The sequence below is a fragment of the Ornithorhynchus anatinus genome, chromosome 18 (assembly GCF_004115215.2).
Source record: "Ornithorhynchus anatinus isolate Pmale09 chromosome 18, mOrnAna1.pri.v4, whole genome shotgun sequence".
NCBI lineage: Eukaryota > Metazoa > Chordata > Mammalia > Monotremata > Ornithorhynchidae > Ornithorhynchus > Ornithorhynchus anatinus.
The window spans coordinates 351,511-368,585 of NC_041745.1; the positions used below are offsets into that span (position 1 = coordinate 351,511).

The following is a 17,075-nucleotide window of genomic DNA, read 5'->3' on the forward strand; positions in this document are numbered from 1 at the left end:
GGGACCGATTATCTTGTACGTGCCCCGGTGCTTAGTACGGTGCCCGGCCTATAGTCAGCGCTGAACTAATACCCCAATAATTATTATTCAACTTGGATTTTTCTTTTTGCATCCACTATCTCGGTTCCCATTAACGACGGAATTTATGGCAAGTACCACAAACGGCACCAAGTTTGGCACCGATGAGGACTAGAAGGGGGCGGCAGTCCTAAATACTTTCACAAAACCACATACACGCGGCAGAGTGACTTGTGAATATTTTGACACTTTTAATTGGCCTTCCCACTGCCCCTCGAGGGAGGCAGAAGCATCCCTTGTTTGAACTGCGCCCCCGCCTCCCTGCCCCAGGCCCGAGTTGCCCGAAGCTTTCCGAGAGAGAGGGTTAGAGCAAGGCCAGCGGGGCGCAGCCCGGTCCAGCGTGCCCGCCGGCCTTGGGCCTCGGCATCCCTTCGAGAGGTCAGTGTCCTGGTCTCCCAGGGTGCGGTCCTGCTCTGCCCCTACAGGATCAGGGAGCAGGGAGGGATCGTGTTTGGCCCGGAACCCCCCGACCCCCGCCTCCTTTCCAAAGCAGCCCCTTCCTTCATCAGAGCCCCATCAAGGAAAAGATATCATCGATGTCGTCCCTCCCTTCGCTGGCGTACGCCGAGGGGGCGGCCTGCTTGGCCCCCACCGACGTCGAGGACTTAGAAGTTCCGTTCCCTGCACGGAGGCGGAGCAAGGGCAGGGGCTCAGTTTTCTGAGCCAAGGCAGGCGCAGCGCTCCTCTCAACCCGGGGACCCGAAATGGGATTCTCGGTCCGCTCGGAGCCCGGCCGGATTTCCTTTAAGATGGCACGGACCGGCTTTCTCCGGAGGCTCCCTGCCCTCTGCCCAAATGTGTTCTGGGAACTGGGTGGCGTCTGCTGCCGCTTAGGAGTTTTCTTCCCTAAGGCCCGGAGAAGGCGGTTGCAGACGGAAATCTTCACACAGTTCAACTTCTTCGGCAAGCTGCAGGAGGGGGGGGGGGGGAAAAAGGGAAAACTTAGGAACTATCGAAGTCTAAATTTACTTTTTTTTAAAATGGCACGTGTTGGGCACTTACTCTGGGTCAAGCACCAAACTGAATGCTAGGGAAGATGGAAAATAATCAGGTTGGACATAAGGTCCCTTCCCCATATGGAGCTCACACCCTAAACAGGAGGGAGTAGGATTCGATCCCCATTTTACAGACGAGGCAACGGAGGCACAGTGAAGTAAAGTGATTCGCCCAAGGTCCGGGAAGCAGAGAGGTTGAGAAGCAGCGTGGCCAAGAGGAAAGAGCCCGGGCCTTGGAGTCAGAAGGACCTAGGTTCTTATCCCAGCTCCGCCACTTGTCTGCTCCGTGACCCTGGGCAAGTCACTTCACTTCTCTGTGCCTCAGTTACCTCATCTGGAAAATGCGGATGACGACCAAGAGCCCCGTGTGGGACACCGACTGTGTCCAACCCGATCATCTTGTAATAATAACGTTGGTATTTGTTAAGCGCTTACTACGTGCAGAGCACTGTTCTAAGCGCTGGGGTAGATACGGGGGAATGAGGTTGTCCCACGTGGGGCTCACAGTCTTTATCCCCATTTTGCAGATGAGGGAACTGAGGCCCAGAGAAGTGAAGTGACTCGCCCACAGTCACACAGCTGACAAGGGGCAGAGTCGGTAGTTACAAGGGGCAGGTAGTTGTAACAACCCCAGCGCCTAGGACGGTGCCTGACACGCTGAGGTTTTAGGGGCAGAAAAAGTTATTTTGGGCTTGGACAAAGGAGCTCCTGTTTGCTCTTCTCCAGGACTCGAGGGCGACATCCAGGAAAGAGGAAGACACGCAACCTGCCTCGGCCCACCCACGCCCCCACTTCCACCCCGCGAAACACACAGACACGCTCTCCTCCCCTCCCCTCCCCACCCCAACACATCCACCACCAGGACGGACCATCCGGGAGGTAGATGGCAATGAAATCTAAGTCGGGTCTAGACCTTCTTTCATTAACAAAGCTGCCTGCGAACGACGACGGAGCCCCCGAAACCGCACATGCCTGTATCCTTGAGCTTCCACGTGCTTCAGCCGGTTGCTTTTCAGGAGCTTGTTCCCCAGAAAGACGGCTTCGGCTTGGCGCTTCTGGTTTCTGCACCAGACGACGGCCGTCCGGAGCACTTCCGACAGTTCCGCGAAACCCTGGGCCTCTCGAAGTCGCGCCACCAGGGTGGCGCCTCCCAAGGGGTTCGCCGATCGCCCGGACGAAGAAGTTCTGGCAGATCGAGCGTCGGGAGCAGGACGCTTGGTCTTCAACGATACATCCTGGGGTGGGTCAAGCTAGAGGAAAAAGAAAACAAAGGAAAAAAAGACATCAGACGGACCCGACACCCGCCCCAATCAACCCCACGAGAGTCACCGCTCCCGCCAACCACTTGCTCCATCCTGATCGGTTCCTTTCCCACCCTCTCTCTCCTGGCTGAAATCTGTTCGGCTCCTTCTCAGCTCTCCTCCTCGGGGCTCCTCCCAAACCCCAAATGAAAGAGGAGAGGAAATGAAAGTAGAGAGGAAGACCCGTGTTCCGCTAGCTATTCGCTGCTTTGAAATGCAAAGTCGTACCCAACAGAGGCTAGTTCTTCTGTTGTTCTCCCCTGTATCAATCAATCAGTGGAATTTAATGAGCGCTTACTATGTGCAGAGCACTCTATTAAGCGCTTGGGAGGGTAGACTACAAGAGAATTAGCAGATCCGTTCCCAACTCTATCAGGTTTAAAACCCAGAGGAGGAGACAGCCATTAAGATGAAAAAGTAATTCGGTCATTTGAGGTCTGCAGAGTCTAGGCAGGAGAAAGAGGTTTCCCACAGAGTCCTTTAGAATTCCAAAGGATTCGGAAATAAATTCACAGCACTTGCAAATCGGTCGTTAGCATTTATTCGGGGCCCGTTTGGTGCGACGGAGTTAGAAGACGCGATGCCTACCCTCAGAGGGCTTATAACCAGAAGGGGAGACAGAGGCTAAATCGGTTTTCAGGCAGGAGGGAACGGGACAGGGGATACATCAATTATCGCCTCGATAACCGTGACCCAGGCCTTGCTAGTGATACGGAGCAGGAAATCACAACTCCTCTGCGCTTCGGTTCCCTCATCCGCAAAATGGGGATGAAATACCTATTCTCCCTCCCTCTTAGTCCCTGTCGGGCGTGATGATCTCGCCTCTACCACAGGGCCCAACACGCAGTGCGTAATTGCTACCTGGTGAGGGCTTAATCAACACCTCGGAAAAAACGGAGAGGCGAGGCAGAATAACGGAGAGGGGAGGCAGGATTGGGTAGAGGGCGGGCGCTAGAGCCGTCGGGCCGCTAGAGCGGGCGGGAAGCGGGGGTGACGCTCGTCGGTCACCTACCTGGGGAGCACCGTGAGCCTCTGCCGTTTGGGGTTTCGGTGGCCTGCAGAAAGTCTTCACGTCGAGTTTCATTAACTTCTCTGTGGAGGCGGGAGAGATCTGGGATTGGAATAGTTTTTCCCCGGAAAACGTCCCAAACCTGCCCCCGACAGTGGCCCTGGGTTCGTATCCCGGCTCTGCCGCTTGTCTGCTGTGTGACCTTGAAAAAGTCACCTTACTTCTCTGGGCCTCAGTTCCCTCGTCTATAAAATGGGGATTAAGACTGTGAGCCCCGTGTGGGACAGGGTCCCTGTCCAACCTCAACAGCTTCTATCTACCCTCAGCCAGTGCCCGACACGCAGTAAAATCATCACCATCCAAGGGCGTTTCACGCCCCATTCTGCACACGGTCAGCGAGGGGAGGTGGGGGGCACTGACGGGCTCCAAGTCGATACCACTAGAGCAAACGCCCACCGCTCCTCCGATCCTCAAGTCGGTGACGGACCTCGGCCTGGCCCTACGTGACGGTGGCCCATTCGCCCGCAACGCCTACGTTTGAAAAAGCTTGGCCCATCAGCGCCTCCGATTCAGGAGGCCCAGGGCTCTCCCCTCTGCACTCGGCCCCGGCAAATACTGGGCCTGCCGGGGGAACGCCGGCCGGCCGCCCCGCCCGCCCGGGGTGGACCGAGGGGCGCCCAGTTACCCCTCGAAGCGCTCCTCGTTGGCACCGGCTGGCCGAGATCCACGTGGCTCCCCCGTTTCTCCGGCTCGGGCCTCGGGAGCACCTCGGGTCCCGCTTCCTCCCCGGGGGTAGCCCAGCCCCCCTGAGCGGGAAACATCTTATTCAGCAGTCTGGACACGCCCCTGTCGCCCAGGGCTCTGGGGGGCTGTGGCTTCAGCACTTCGGCGTAGGCCGGCCCGAGGAACTCGGCGATCCGCAGGGGGAAGCGGAAGTCCCGGAAGTACGGCATGGGCCGCGCCTTGGACGACTTGCGGAGCAACTCCAGCAGCGGCTCGTACAGCCCGGTCAGTCTCTTCAACGCGGCCCTATACAGCACCCTGCAGACGGGAGACACGCCCGGGTCATGGCCGCCAGGCACCCCCCGGCCCCCGGCCGGCCCCTCCCCAGCTCCGATCGTTCCCTCTTCCAAACCGGCTCCTTTGTTTCTGCAAAGGTTTGGACGCAAGGGGCCCTCGATAAGACCGACGGGAATAGCGGTATCTGTTCGGGCGCTCACTCTGCATCGGGAGCTGTTCTGAGCGCTGGGGTGGACACGGTCCCCATCCCATCTGGGGCTCCTCCCAGTCTAAGCAGGCGGGAGAAAGACTCCACGCCCAGTGAGGGCTTGACCGGCGGGAGCGACGAGAACGCTAACAGCCAAGAAACCCAAAAGAGATTACAAAAGGCTCAACAAACCATAATCTGCTCACCAATCCGGTCACCACCAGGTTTAAGACGAGAAATTCGCGCGTGCAGAGGTGCTTAACAAACAATCTGGAGATTCAGTCCATTTAAGGCAAGAAATCACGGCAGAGAGAACCGAGAGAATCATCGCTTTTCAGCTATCGAAGCTAAGACGCGCCGAAGCCCGTTTAGGTTCGGGGTAACCGTCAACCGCGACGCCGGTCTCCGATCCCCCGCGTTCCCCCTTTATGCGTCTAACTGGTAGCCGACAGAGTTTCAGGGTAAATCCCACCGCAGGCTGCGCTCCGAGAAGGGGCCGACGACCCCAGCGGAGCTCTTTTCTAATAGCCGTGAGATGCTCGGGAAGGATACAGAAATGCTTTACGGCAACGGTCGAGAAGGCGGAGAACCAGTTGGCAGGCTCCCAAGATCTTCATCAGCGCCAGCTCCACCACCGGCTGGCTGGGGATGAGACACTCGGCGGAGTTTCTGGACGAGCCGTCCCTCGGGTGGCCCAAATGAAGGAGATTGTGAGTTCCCCATCTCCGTGAAGCGGGGGGTCGGGGTACCCGGGAGGCCCGCGCGGCTACCGGAGACACGGGGCGTCACCCGTGACACGCCGGGCTCATGGCGAAAGGTCCAAGATGTCCCGCATGACATTTTGTGCAAGTTGGTCTGAACCCAGAGCGTTTCACTTTTTGGGGGGGGGGGGGGGGGGGTGTCCCGGCCCCCGGGTCGCCCTCCCCACCGCCCACCTGCCTCTAGAGCCCTGGCCCTCCCATCCCAAGCTCCCGGGGATGTGTGGGCTGCTCCGGCATCGCGGGACCCGGAGGCGGAGGGAAGCTGGCGGTTTTTTAAAAATGCTATTTCTAAGCACCCACTAGGTGTCAAACGTTCTTCTAAGCGCTGGGATGGGTACATGTTAATTAGGTCAAACACAGTCTCCGCCCCTCTTGGGACTCTCAGTTTAAGTCGGAGGGAGAACGGTAGAACCGAGGCACAGGGAAGTGAAGCGACATGCCGACGGTCACACAGCAAGCATTTGGCAAAGTCGGGGTTAGAACCCAGGTCCTCGGACTCCCAGACCCGTGCTCTTTCCACTGGCCCACACTGCTTCTCAATGATGCTGCTTAAGTTAAAAATACTGACCGAGGGGCCCCGGTGAGGGGTTTGAACGGGACAGACGGGCCGATAGCCACCCCAGGCAGCCGGCCCACGTTCCCGTCTGCACGGGACGGGACGCTCGGACGGGAACGATCGGATTTGGCCGAGCTCCCAGCTGCGCACGGCCCCGGCCGGGCAGGGGCCCGTAGTCCAGGGGTCAGTCCCCGGGCCGCTCCAGACCCACTGAGGAACCCGCGCCGGACGCTTACTTGGTGCACAACGCAGACAGGTCTCGGATGGAGCTCACCAACCGCATGGCCTCTAAACGCTTCAGGCACTGCTCGACCTAGGGGAGGAACGGCGGGCGGGGAGCGAAGGGGTGCCGAGATTACAGAGGGACAAACAGGGCAGACGCAGTCCCTGGCCCGCACCGGGCTCGCAATCTAAGTAGGAGGAGGAGGAGGAGGGATTGAGTCCCCATTTTACAGAGGAGATAACTGAGGCAGAGAATTGAAGTGACTCGCCCACGGTCACACAGCAGGCAAATGGTGGAGCTGGAATTAGAACCCAGGTTCATTCATTCATTCAATAGTATTTACTGAGCGCTCACTACGTGCAGAGCACTGTGCTAAGCGCTTGGAATGGACAAATCGGCAACAGAGAGAGACCGTCCCTGCCCTCTGACGGGCGCACGGGCTAATCGGGGGAGACGGGCGGACGAGAACAACGGCAATAAACAGAGTCGAGGGGAAGAACGTCTCGTAAAAAACAATGGCAAATAAATAGAATCCGGGTGACGTACATCTCATCAAACAAAATAAATAGGGTGATAAAGATATATACAGTTGGGAAGAACCCAAGTCCTCTGACTCCCAGGCTCTTTCCATTAGACCAAACTGCTCCTCACAGATTGTCTCCTCTAAGTACCCGATAGTCACCCCACCTGCAGCCCGTGCGCAAACCTCATTTATTTGAAACGTCTGTCACCGCGGGCAGGGACGGCGCCTACCAGATCCGTCGGGACCGTACTCTCCCAAGCGTTTACTGAGGCGCTACGCACACAAAAGGCGCTCAGGAAATACCACGGGTGGACACCGGGAGCGTCGGATGCAATCACGACGCCCGACTCACTTACCCAGCTGCTCCATCAACCGAAACACGGCCTAAAGAAGGGTGGGCATTCCCGGGGCGCGCCGCAGACGTGACTACGCTGGCAGCCGCGGCCGGCGGGCAGAGATTGCCAGGACGCGGGAGGGGCGGAGGCGGCCCAGTGCCCGACGGGGAGACGCCGCCGGCCAGCAGGGTGGGCGTTCCTGGGGCGCGGCGGGAAGACTACGTTGGCAGGGGCGGCCAGTGAGGCGGGCACTCGGTTTGTTAGGGGCAGGGACCGCGACTGCCGACTCTACCGCTCCGTACTCTACGCCAAGACCTCGGTACAGAGCTCCGAATGCGCTGAGTGCTCAATAATTACGACCGATGGATCGATCCCCGGTGCGAGGGCCAGGCCGCGGGCGGCGGGCACGGCCCCGGCCGGCACTGACCTGTTTGAGGGCCAGGTGGGGCCTGTGTCGGCCCATCCTGCGGTGGTGGCTGTACAGCACGGCCCGCAGCAAGAGGTTCTCCGTCTCCAAGGCCGGGCTGCTCAGGGCGCTCAGGACGCGGCCGCTCTCCCGGCTCACGGACGCCAGGCACTTCGCTGCCGAGGGAAGGGGGAAAGGAAGGAAGGATGGACCACGGTGGGCTCCGGGACGGGGAGGGTCCCCCGGCGTCCCCACCCCCCCCCCGCGGCCCCGAGAGGACCGGACCCAGGGCGCTCCGTCGCCCGGCAATCATCCTCTGGGTCGTCCCACGATGATGACGACGACGACGGTATTTGTTAAGCGCTTACTATGTGCCAAGGACTGAGCTAAGCGCTGGGGGAGTGGGGATTCAAGGTAGTTTGTCCCACGTGGGGCTCACGGTCTTCACCCCCATTTTCCAGATGAGGTCACTGAGGCCCAGAGAAGTGAAGTTGCCCAAAGTCACCCAGCGGACTAGTGGCGGCGCCGTGATTAGAACCCGTGACCTCGGACTCCCAATCCCGGGCTCTTTCCATGGGGCCGCGCTATATCCTCGCCCGCCCCGGGTCCTTCCCTTCTCTTTGGCCCCCATCTTCCTCGTCCATTCATTCACTCACTCATTCGGGTCACCTCATCTGCAGAACGATGTCATTCGTTAAGCGCCTACTACGTGCTGAGCACCGTTCTAAGCGCTGGGGGAGATCCAAGGTAATGAGGTTGCCCCACGGGAGGCTCACAGTCCTCATCCCCATTTTCCAGACGAGGTCACTGAGGCCTCCGAGAAGTGACTCGCCCCAGGTCACCCGGCCCACAGGCGGCGGGGCCGGGATTCGAACCCACGACCTCTGACTCCCCAGCCCCTGCTCTTTCCGCCGCTTCTCAATGGGGACAAGGGACGACCCGGTTGCCCGTCCCGGACCCTTCCCGGCGCTTAGCGCGGTGGTCCGCACGCAGTCGACGCTCAACCAACAGCAGTGACTGTGTCTCCCCCAGCGCTCAGCGCGGTGCTGCGTACTGAGCGCCGAAGACGCGGCGTGACTGGGGGGTGCCGAGCACTGCGCCAGGCGTTGGGAGAGCGGCAGCGAAGGCCCAGGAGGGGGCGGGCGTCGGGCCTCCGCCAGCAGCTTGGCACGGTGGAAAGAGACCGGGCTGGGGAGTCCGAGGTCATGGGTTCGAATCCCGGCTCTGCCCCTTAATAATAATAATGTTGGTATTTGTTAAGCGCTTACTATGTGCCGAGCACTGTTCTAGGCGCTGGGGTAGACACAGGGGAATCAGGTTGTCCCACGTGGGGCTCCCAGTCTTCATCCCCATTTTACTGATGAGATAACTGAGGCCCCGAGAAGTGACTCGCCCACAGTCACACGGCTGACAAAGTGGCAGAGCTGGGATTCGAACCCATGACCTCTGACTCCAAAAGCCCTTGTCGGCTGGGTGGCTGTGGGCGAGTCACTTCACTTCGCTGGGCCTCAGTGACCTCATCTGTAAAATGGGGATGAAGACTGGGAGCCTCACGGGGGACAACCTGGATCTCCCCCAGCGCTTAGAACAGTGCTCTGCACATAGTAAGCGCTTAACCAACACTAACGTTATTATTATTACTCTGGGAGCCTCAGTGACCTCACCTGTCCAATGGGGATGAAGCCTGTGAGCCCCACGTGGGACCACCCGATGACCCCGGATCTCCCCCAGCGCTTAGAACAGCGCTCTGCACATAGCAAGCACTTAGCCAAGACGAACGCTGTTATTAAGCGCTCAGTAAATACTCTGGAATGAATTATTATTCTGGGAGCCTCAGTGACCTCATCTGTCAAATGGGGAGGTAGCCTGGGAGCCCCACGTGGGCCCGGGCGACGAAGCCCGGCCTCCCCCAGCGCTTAGAAGAGTGGTGCGCGCGGTCACCTGGCGCTCGTGTCCCCGCGGGGAGGGTGAGGGCGCTGACGGTTCCCGCGCCGGGGAGCCACACGCGGTTCCAGGGCTCCCGAGGCGGCGCCGCCATGGCCGCGGCTTGCGGGGAGGCCTCCGCCGGAAGCGGAAGTGACGACGTGAGGCCCCTGCCCGCACCCGCCCTGCCCTGCGGGGCGGCCTCCGCCGGAAACGGAAGTGACGACATGAGGCCCCTGCCCTCACCCGCCCTGCCCTGCGGCCTCCGCCGGAAACGGAAGTGACGACGTGAGGCCGCTGCCCTCACCCGCCCTGCCGGGCGGCCTCCACCGGAAACGGAAGTGACGACGTGAGGCCGCTGCCCTCACCCGCCCTGCCGGGCGGCCTCCGCCGGAAACGGAAGTGACGACGTGAAGCCCCTGCCCGCACCCGCCCTGCCGGGCGGCCTCCGCCGGAAGCGGAAGTGACGACGTGAGGCCCCTGCCCTCACCCGCCCTGCCCGGCCCTGCCCTCTTCCGCCCCCCTTCTTACTGACACTGAGAATCCTTACAATAGTAATAATAATAATAATAGTATTTCTTAAGCGCTTACTGTGTGCCAGGCACTGCTCTAAGCGCCGGAGTAAGAATAATAATAATAGTGATGGTATATCTTGGGCGCTTAGTATGTGCCAGACACTGTTCTAAGCGCTGGAGTAAGAATAATAATAATAATAATGGCATTTCTTAAGCGCTTTGTATGGGACAGGCACTGTTCTAAGCGCCGGGGTAATAATAATAATAATAATAATAATGATGGCATTTCTTAAGCGCTTAGTATGTGCCAGGCACTGTTCTAAGCGCCGGGGTAATAATAATAATAATAATAATGATGGCATTTCTTAAGCGCTTAGTATGTGCCAGGCACTGTTCTAAGCGCTGGGGTAATAATAATAATAATAATGGCATTTCTTAAGCGCTTTGTATGGGACAGGCACTGTTCTAAGCGCCGGGGTAAGAATAGTAATAATATTGATGGCATTTCTTAAGCGCTTCCTATGTGCCAGGCACTGTTCTAAGCACCAGGATAATAATAATAGTGGTGGTATTTCTTAAGCGCTTACTATGTGCCAGGCACTATTCTAAACGCCGGGGTAATAATAATAATAAAAATGATGGCATTTCTTAAGCGCTTAGTATGTGCCATGCACTGTTCTAAGCTCCGGGGTAAGACTAATAATAATAATAATAGTATTTCTTAAGCGCTTCCTATGTGCAAGGCACTGTTCTAAGCACCGGGGTAATAATAATAATGATAATAATAATAGTGATGACATTTTTTAAGCGCTTCTTATGTGCCAGGCACTGTTCTAAGCGCCGGGGTAAGAATAACAGTAATAATAGTATTTCTTAGGCGCTTACTATGTGCCAGGCACTGTCCTAAGCGCTGGGGTAAGAATAATAATAATGATGGTGTTTCTTCGACGCTTACTATGTGCCAGGCACTGTTCTAAGCTCCGGGGTAATAATAATGATAATAATATTGATGGCATTTCTCAAGCGCTTACTATGTGCCAAACATTGTTCTAAGCGCCGGGGTAATCGTAATAATAATGTTAGTATTCGTTAAGCACTTACTATGGGCCGAGCACTGTTCTCAGAACTGGGGAAGATACAGGGTCACCGGGTTATCCCACGTGAGGCTCACAGTCTTCATCCCCATTTTCCAGACGAGGGAACTGAGGCAAGTGACGTGACTTGCCCAGAGTCACACAGCTGGCGGGTGGCGGAGGCGGAATTGGAACCCACGACCTCTGACTCCCAAGCCCGCGCTCTTTCCACCGAGCCACGCTGCTCTCCCCGCCTCTTTTTTTAGTGCTATTTGTGTGTGTCAAGCGTCGTTCTGAGGGCCGGAGTGGAATCGGGCCGGACACCGTGGCCCCTCTCCTAGGAGGGGCTCACAATCTAAGGGCGGGGGGAGAACGGAACACCTACCGAATCCCCATTTTGCGGTTGAGGAAACCGAGGCCCAGGGAAGCGAAGTGACTTGGCAAAGCGGCAAAGCAAGCATTAGAACCCAGGTCCCCCCTTTCCACCAGGCCGCACTGCTTCTCCTTCTCCTTCCCTCCCTGAGAAGCAGCACGGCGAAGTGGATAGAGCACCGGCCCGGGAGTCAGAAAGTCACGGGTTCTAATCCCCGCTCCGCCACTCTGCTGTGTGCCTTTGGGCAAGTCACCTCGCTTCTCTGGGCCTCAGTCACCTCATCTGTAGATTGGGGATGGAGACGGTGAGCCCCACGCGGGACAGGGACTGTGCCCGACCCGATTTGCTTGTATCCGCCCCAGCGCTTAGGAAAGTGCCTGGCACCTAGTAAGCGCTTAACAGATACCATCGTTAATATTATTCATCAGTGGTATTCCCTGAGCGCTGCCCGTGTGCGGAGCACTGAATTAAGCACTTGGGAAAGTGCAGTACAACCAAGATGGGAGACACGTTCCCCGCCCACGATAAGCTTAAAGACCGGAGGGATTCAAGCCCCCCATCCTCGCCCCGGACCCCCGCCGCCTGTCGTGCCAACCCATTCACTGTGCCCCCCGCTCTCTCTCTCTCCCACACCCTCCCTCCTGCCTGGAATTCCCTCCCCCCTTCACAGCTGACAGCCCACCACCGAAAGCGAAAATATCCATCCAGTTCTTAAAAATCGTATTTGTTAAGCACCGACTCCGGGCCCGGCGCTGGGGTCGATAAAATGCCTTCCAATCCGACAGCCCCCGTCCCACCCGGGAATCACGGTCTATCTTATCCCCAATTTTATCGAAGAGGGAACCGAAGCCCAGATGGGCTTGCCCCAGGTCACCCAGCAGGCCGGGGCAGAGCTGACCCAAGGACCTGGGCACCCCCGGCTCCTTCCCCTGGGCAATTCCGGGCCCGCTTCAGCCTGGGAATGTTTTTCCGATCCCGGCTTGGGATTTCACGAACAGCTCCGACCGCACCTGAAGGCCTTTCCTGGTTTTCCTCTCGCTCCACAGTCGGAAAGTGGGCCGCGCCTTCTCCGTCCCCCGGACCGTCTGATCATCGCTCCCGCGACGTGGCGGGGGCCGGAAGAGGTGTCCGGCCAAACTTTCCCTTCCCAGACAAGGTGAGCGAGTTTGTTTTTTATTTTTATGGTATTTGTTAAGCACTTAACAAATCAAGTTAAGCCAGGCACCACACTGAGCGTTGGGAAAGAGACAAAATAATCGGTAGGACTCAGTGCCTGTGCCACCTAAGGCTCACGGTCTTATTATTCCCAGTTTACGGATGAGGCAACTGAGGCACAGAGAAGGTAAGTGACTTGCCCAAAGTCACAGAGCCGACAAGTGACGGAGCTGGTGATAGAACCCAGCTCCTTGTGACTCCCCGGCCCGTCCTCCTCGGTGTGCGCGAGGGTGCCAGAGATCTCCCGATCGATCAACGGTATTTGTTGAGCGCTCCCCGGGTGCGGGGCGCTGTACTGAGCGCTCTCACTCATCGACCCTCCCCCGCCCGGGGCCAGGACGCTCAGGCGAGGCGGTTCGGCTCAGCCACAGACACGACCATCCGCTTTTCCGTGTCTTTTAATTTTATTCTCCTCGTGATTACAGGCTACTGTTGGGGAGTTTTCAACAACATCAAGGAAAGTCTCTAACAGTCCCTAATCCCGGCCGAACAGATTTTTAAAAGCCCGTTAAAACCTCTTAGTGATGCCGGTTAGGCCACAGCAGTGATCCGTTCGGCGACCTGTACTCTTCAGGGCACAGGTACCGTAGTCAGAGTAAATGACGTCAAACGACTACGAGATTTTAATCCCATACGAGAGGGCGTGAATATATATATATATATATACTATGTACACATTTTAATATATTGGTCCACTGAATGTACATCTTTTAACAAGGGAATCTATGTAGTCCAGTTAAACACAGGTAAGATTAGTGTACACTTATTACATCGAAGGGGGTGGAGATAAGTTACAGGTCTATAATACTTCAAAGGTTCCCATCTCTCTGGGCGTCGCCGACACCTGCTCATTTTCCCAGTGCAAAAAAGGGTTGTTCAAGTCACCTTGCCGGTCTCCTGAAAGAGCGGAGAAAGAACCACCGCCACGGCCAAGGAAAGGAACACCTCGCCAGGGGAGCCCGGCGCCAGTTTGCAACGGGGAGCTGCGTGGCGAGGCAGCGTGTGGGTGGGGCGCGGCGGGGGGGAAGGGGTGGTCTTCGGCTTCCGCTTCACGCCCCCGTGACCTGACCCCGCTGCTCGCACAGGCAGAGGGGGTGCAAGGTCCGATTCGATCGGGGTGCCCGGCGGGACGGGGGCAGGCAGAGCGCCGGGAACCAGGCCCGTGTGGTCTGGAGCATTTACTCGAGGGGCCGGATGGTTGCTCCGCCCCGGGCAAGTGCCCCGCCCTGACCGCCCCCGGTCCCGCCCCGTAGACCACTTTGGCTTGGTTCCGGCAAACCTTTCTTGACATCCAATCGAGCGATCGACGGTGTTTATTGGGCACTACGGTGTGCAGAGCACTGTACGTACTGAGCGCCTGGGAGAGCACGACACGACGGAACTGGCAGACACGTTCTCGGCCCGCAAGGAGCTCACGCTCGAGGGGAACGTCGACTACCTTCCGTCACCAGTTGTCGCCAGTTACCTTTTGTTACCAGGTGTTCCCAGCCTAGAGGGTAACGTCAGCCTCTACCCTACGGAACAACAACCGCAAAAAGTCCAAGTCACAGACTCTGCTCGGGGCGTCGCCTTACTCCAAATTCAGCTCGCCCGGGGGTTCCTCGGACGATGGACGCCTTTCCCCAACGGCTCTTTTTTGAGGAGAAAAATCACGAGGAAAGACCTCGTGCTCGGATCCAGTCTCGCCAAAGGGCGCCCCAAGCAGGCCGGGCAGCACCCCCGCCGCTTCCACTCGGTTTCCGGTGAGAGGGTACCGCGTTAAGTCCGGTAGTAGAACCTTCATTAAAGGAAATGGAGCTGTACGTATAGAAGCAAGTTCCGTAGGGCTCCGGCTTGCTGAAGTTCCTCCGGCAAGCGTACAGAAGGGTTTCAGGGTCTGCCAAAGAGGGGGGCCCACGTGTGCGACGCTCCCCCGGCCCCCGCTGGCCGAACGCGCTCCCGTAGAGGGCCGCGGTTTCCGCCGCCTGCTGTCGGAGGCGGGCCCCCGGGCCCCCGGACGGGTACGGCGTGGTCCGCCCTGGACCCGGCCGCCGGGACAGGGCAGGAACTGAACCCAAGGAGACCCCCGCCCTTGGTTGGCGGCGGGGCGGCCGCTGGCTCCGACCGGCCTCCGCGGGCGGGTGGGCGTCGTGGCAGGCCACGGGGCCGGGCCCAGGGTCACCGACCCGGAACACGCGCGTCCTCCCTCTCGCGGGGTCGGTCCTCCTCAGGACAACGGAAGCCAAAGGGCAGCGCGTCACCCGCGGAAGGAAACGCACGGGCGCGCGTTCCCCTCGACGCTGTGCCACCGGCCCAATCGCACGGGGCCCGGGGGGGACGGGGACGCATCCCCGTCCTCCCTTGGCGGGAGTGACCCCGGAAATACAGAGACCCGCCGGAGCAGCCCCGGGCCGGGAAAGGGCCGCGGCCTCGACCTCCCGCTGGGTCACGGGACCCGGGTCGAGGGGACGAAGGTAGCACGGGCCGCGGCTCAAGCGGAACGAACAGCGGGCCGGACGCCTCGGAAACGCCGCCCGACCGGCTAGTGCATCTTACGACAAAATACTGAGACTCGGAATGGGGAGGCTTCGGAGGCGAAAGTCTGTCACACTTACAGGAAACTAAAACCTTTTGTATTCTCATGCTCCTACGTAGCTCTGATAGGATGGTAAATAGCTTTCCGGGTCAGGGTATCGGGGGCGGGGGGACGGCTGGCGGGGGCCCGACTTCCTCTCTCTTCACGCCTCGGAGATCTCGGATTTGCTGAGGGCGATGGCCAGCTCCAGATCTTCCAGCTCTTGCTGGTTGAGGCGGGCGAGCCTTTCCTTCTCCTCTCTCTCGCTTTCCCTCTTGGCCCATTCGATCATATCCTCTTCAGTCGAGTACTGCCGGGGGAAGACAAAAAAACCCGGAGCTCAAGTCAGTCCCCGGTCGAACCGGGGCCGTTCGGACGCCAGGCGCGGATGGCCGTCCCCGGAGGACCCCCTTCCTCGCCGGCTCAGCCCCCCTTGAGACCCCGGGGCAGGGCTCGACACGCCACGAGGTCTGGGTTTCCGACCTCGCTGCGTGTCTGGAGTTCGCCGGATGGGGACGGCCTGACTCCGTCGGTCTGAGAACTAAGAGGGGGTGAGCTCTCCCTACTGAGCGAACCCTAAGATCTCAAAGAAACGAGGGAAGCATTTCGCTCGGAATCTCTGATTTGCGTCGTACCACGGGAGGGTCGGAAACGGGAGAAGGAACGGCTGACGCCCACGGAGCGGGAGCGGAGCCCCCGACTCGAGCTGTAGCTCCTCACCCGCGGTATCTACCTGGGACCGGGCCCACCCGCCCCAGGCCCGCTGCCGGCTCGGAGCGGGGGCGAGGGGAAGGGTCGGGGGTCTGTCTGCGTGGGGGTGGATGCTCAAAGGACGGCCAGCGCCGCTGGGCCTCGGCTTAGCCGGAGAGTACCTGTCACCCCAGCAGGCTTGGTGAACTCTCTCTCAGTGGGGACACGCTGTAGACAACACCGGCTGGGGGATTCAGGAAACAGAGGCACTGAGAGACAGAGAGAGAGCGCACAGGTCAACCTGTCTAGGGCTCCAGGGGGATATGGCCCCGGCCGACAAATGGGCCTGTGCAGAGAGTAGCTCGGTCCAGTGCTATGCACGTGGTAAGCGTGGCTTAGTGGTTGGAGCCCGGGCCTCGGAGTCAGAAGGACCTCGTCTGCTGCGTGACCTTGAGCGAATCACTTCTCTGTGCTTCAGCTACCTCATCTGTAAAATGGGGATGAGAACGTGAGCCCCGTGTAGTCCAACCGGATTAATCTATACCTACCCCGGTCCTTAGAACGGTGCTTGGCACGGAGGAACGCCTAACAAGTACCATAAGGATGATGATAATTATTATCGTTACCGTCGACTGGTTGAGCTGTGAGCGCCTCGGTCACCTAGCGGCCCCGTCACACGGACGAGCGGAGGCCGACTCCACAGGTGACGGCCCCCAAATTGCAATGAAGTCAAACCAAAGAGAACGGGCTGGTTTCTGCCCTTTTAGACCAGTTGGGATCTCGAGGCGTCTCAAGGACACACGCACATCCTCCCGTCAGCTCGTAATCCCAACTGTCGATCCACTGAGCTCGCGTTCTCCTCGAGCCCCCTCAGACAGTGATATTTATCGAGCACTTACTGTGTGCTTACCAAGTACCCGGGAGCGTCCGATATAACCAAATCGGTAGCCCATCCCCCCGTCCGCTTGGCCAGGGCGCCGCGGTGGGCCGCTAAAACGTTTTCATTTTATTGATTTTTCACGACGGGGGACAGGAATCAAACGTGACTAACAGCGTGACTCCGAGACGGCAGTCACAAAGAGCGTAACGACTTTACTGCCCAACCTCAAAGCCTTCGAAATGAACCGAAGGTTCTACTGAGATGAAACGACGTCCGCGGTGGGGAGGGGAAATCGGAAGCGACGGTAAATCCCGTTTACTTTCTGGAAATCTGGCAGGGGGACCCTCGGGGAGAGCCCAGCCTTCAAAAAGCTTTGTGGAATGAACTCGGGCCTGGGAGTAGGAGGACCTGGCTTCCGAACCCGGCCCCGCCCCACACTTGCTGTGTGACCTGGGGGA

The 17,075-nt window shown here is 58.6% G+C and overlaps 2 protein-coding genes across 2 annotated transcripts in view; both read right to left on the reverse strand.

The window, feature by feature from the left end:
• Window positions 1-245: 245 nt before the first annotated feature.
• NEPRO (nucleolus and neural progenitor protein) lies at window positions 246-9,449 on the reverse strand. Its single transcript, XM_007666961.3, has 9 exons — window positions 9,336-9,449; window positions 7,416-7,570; window positions 6,144-6,220; window positions 5,143-5,274; window positions 4,783-4,860; window positions 4,069-4,424; window positions 3,387-3,466; window positions 2,046-2,323; window positions 246-986 (listed from the first exon to the last, which is right to left on the reverse strand). Exons 1-9 carry the CDS (start codon window positions 9,430-9,432, stop codon window positions 584-586), a joined length of 1,656 nt encoding a protein of 551 aa, XP_007665151.1. The 5' UTR covers window positions 9,433-9,449; the 3' UTR covers window positions 246-583.
• Window positions 9,450-12,878: 3,429 nt separating this feature from the next.
• Window positions 12,879-17,075, reverse strand: part of EPS15 (epidermal growth factor receptor pathway substrate 15) — a 74,390-nt gene continuing 70,193 nt past the window's right edge. Inside the window, exon 25 of the mRNA XM_029083059.2 lies at window positions 12,879-15,357. Coding sequence (XP_028938892.1) covers window positions 15,211-15,357 — 147 coding nt within the window. The 3' untranslated portion in view covers window positions 12,879-15,210. The remainder of the gene's footprint in view (window positions 15,358-17,075) is intronic.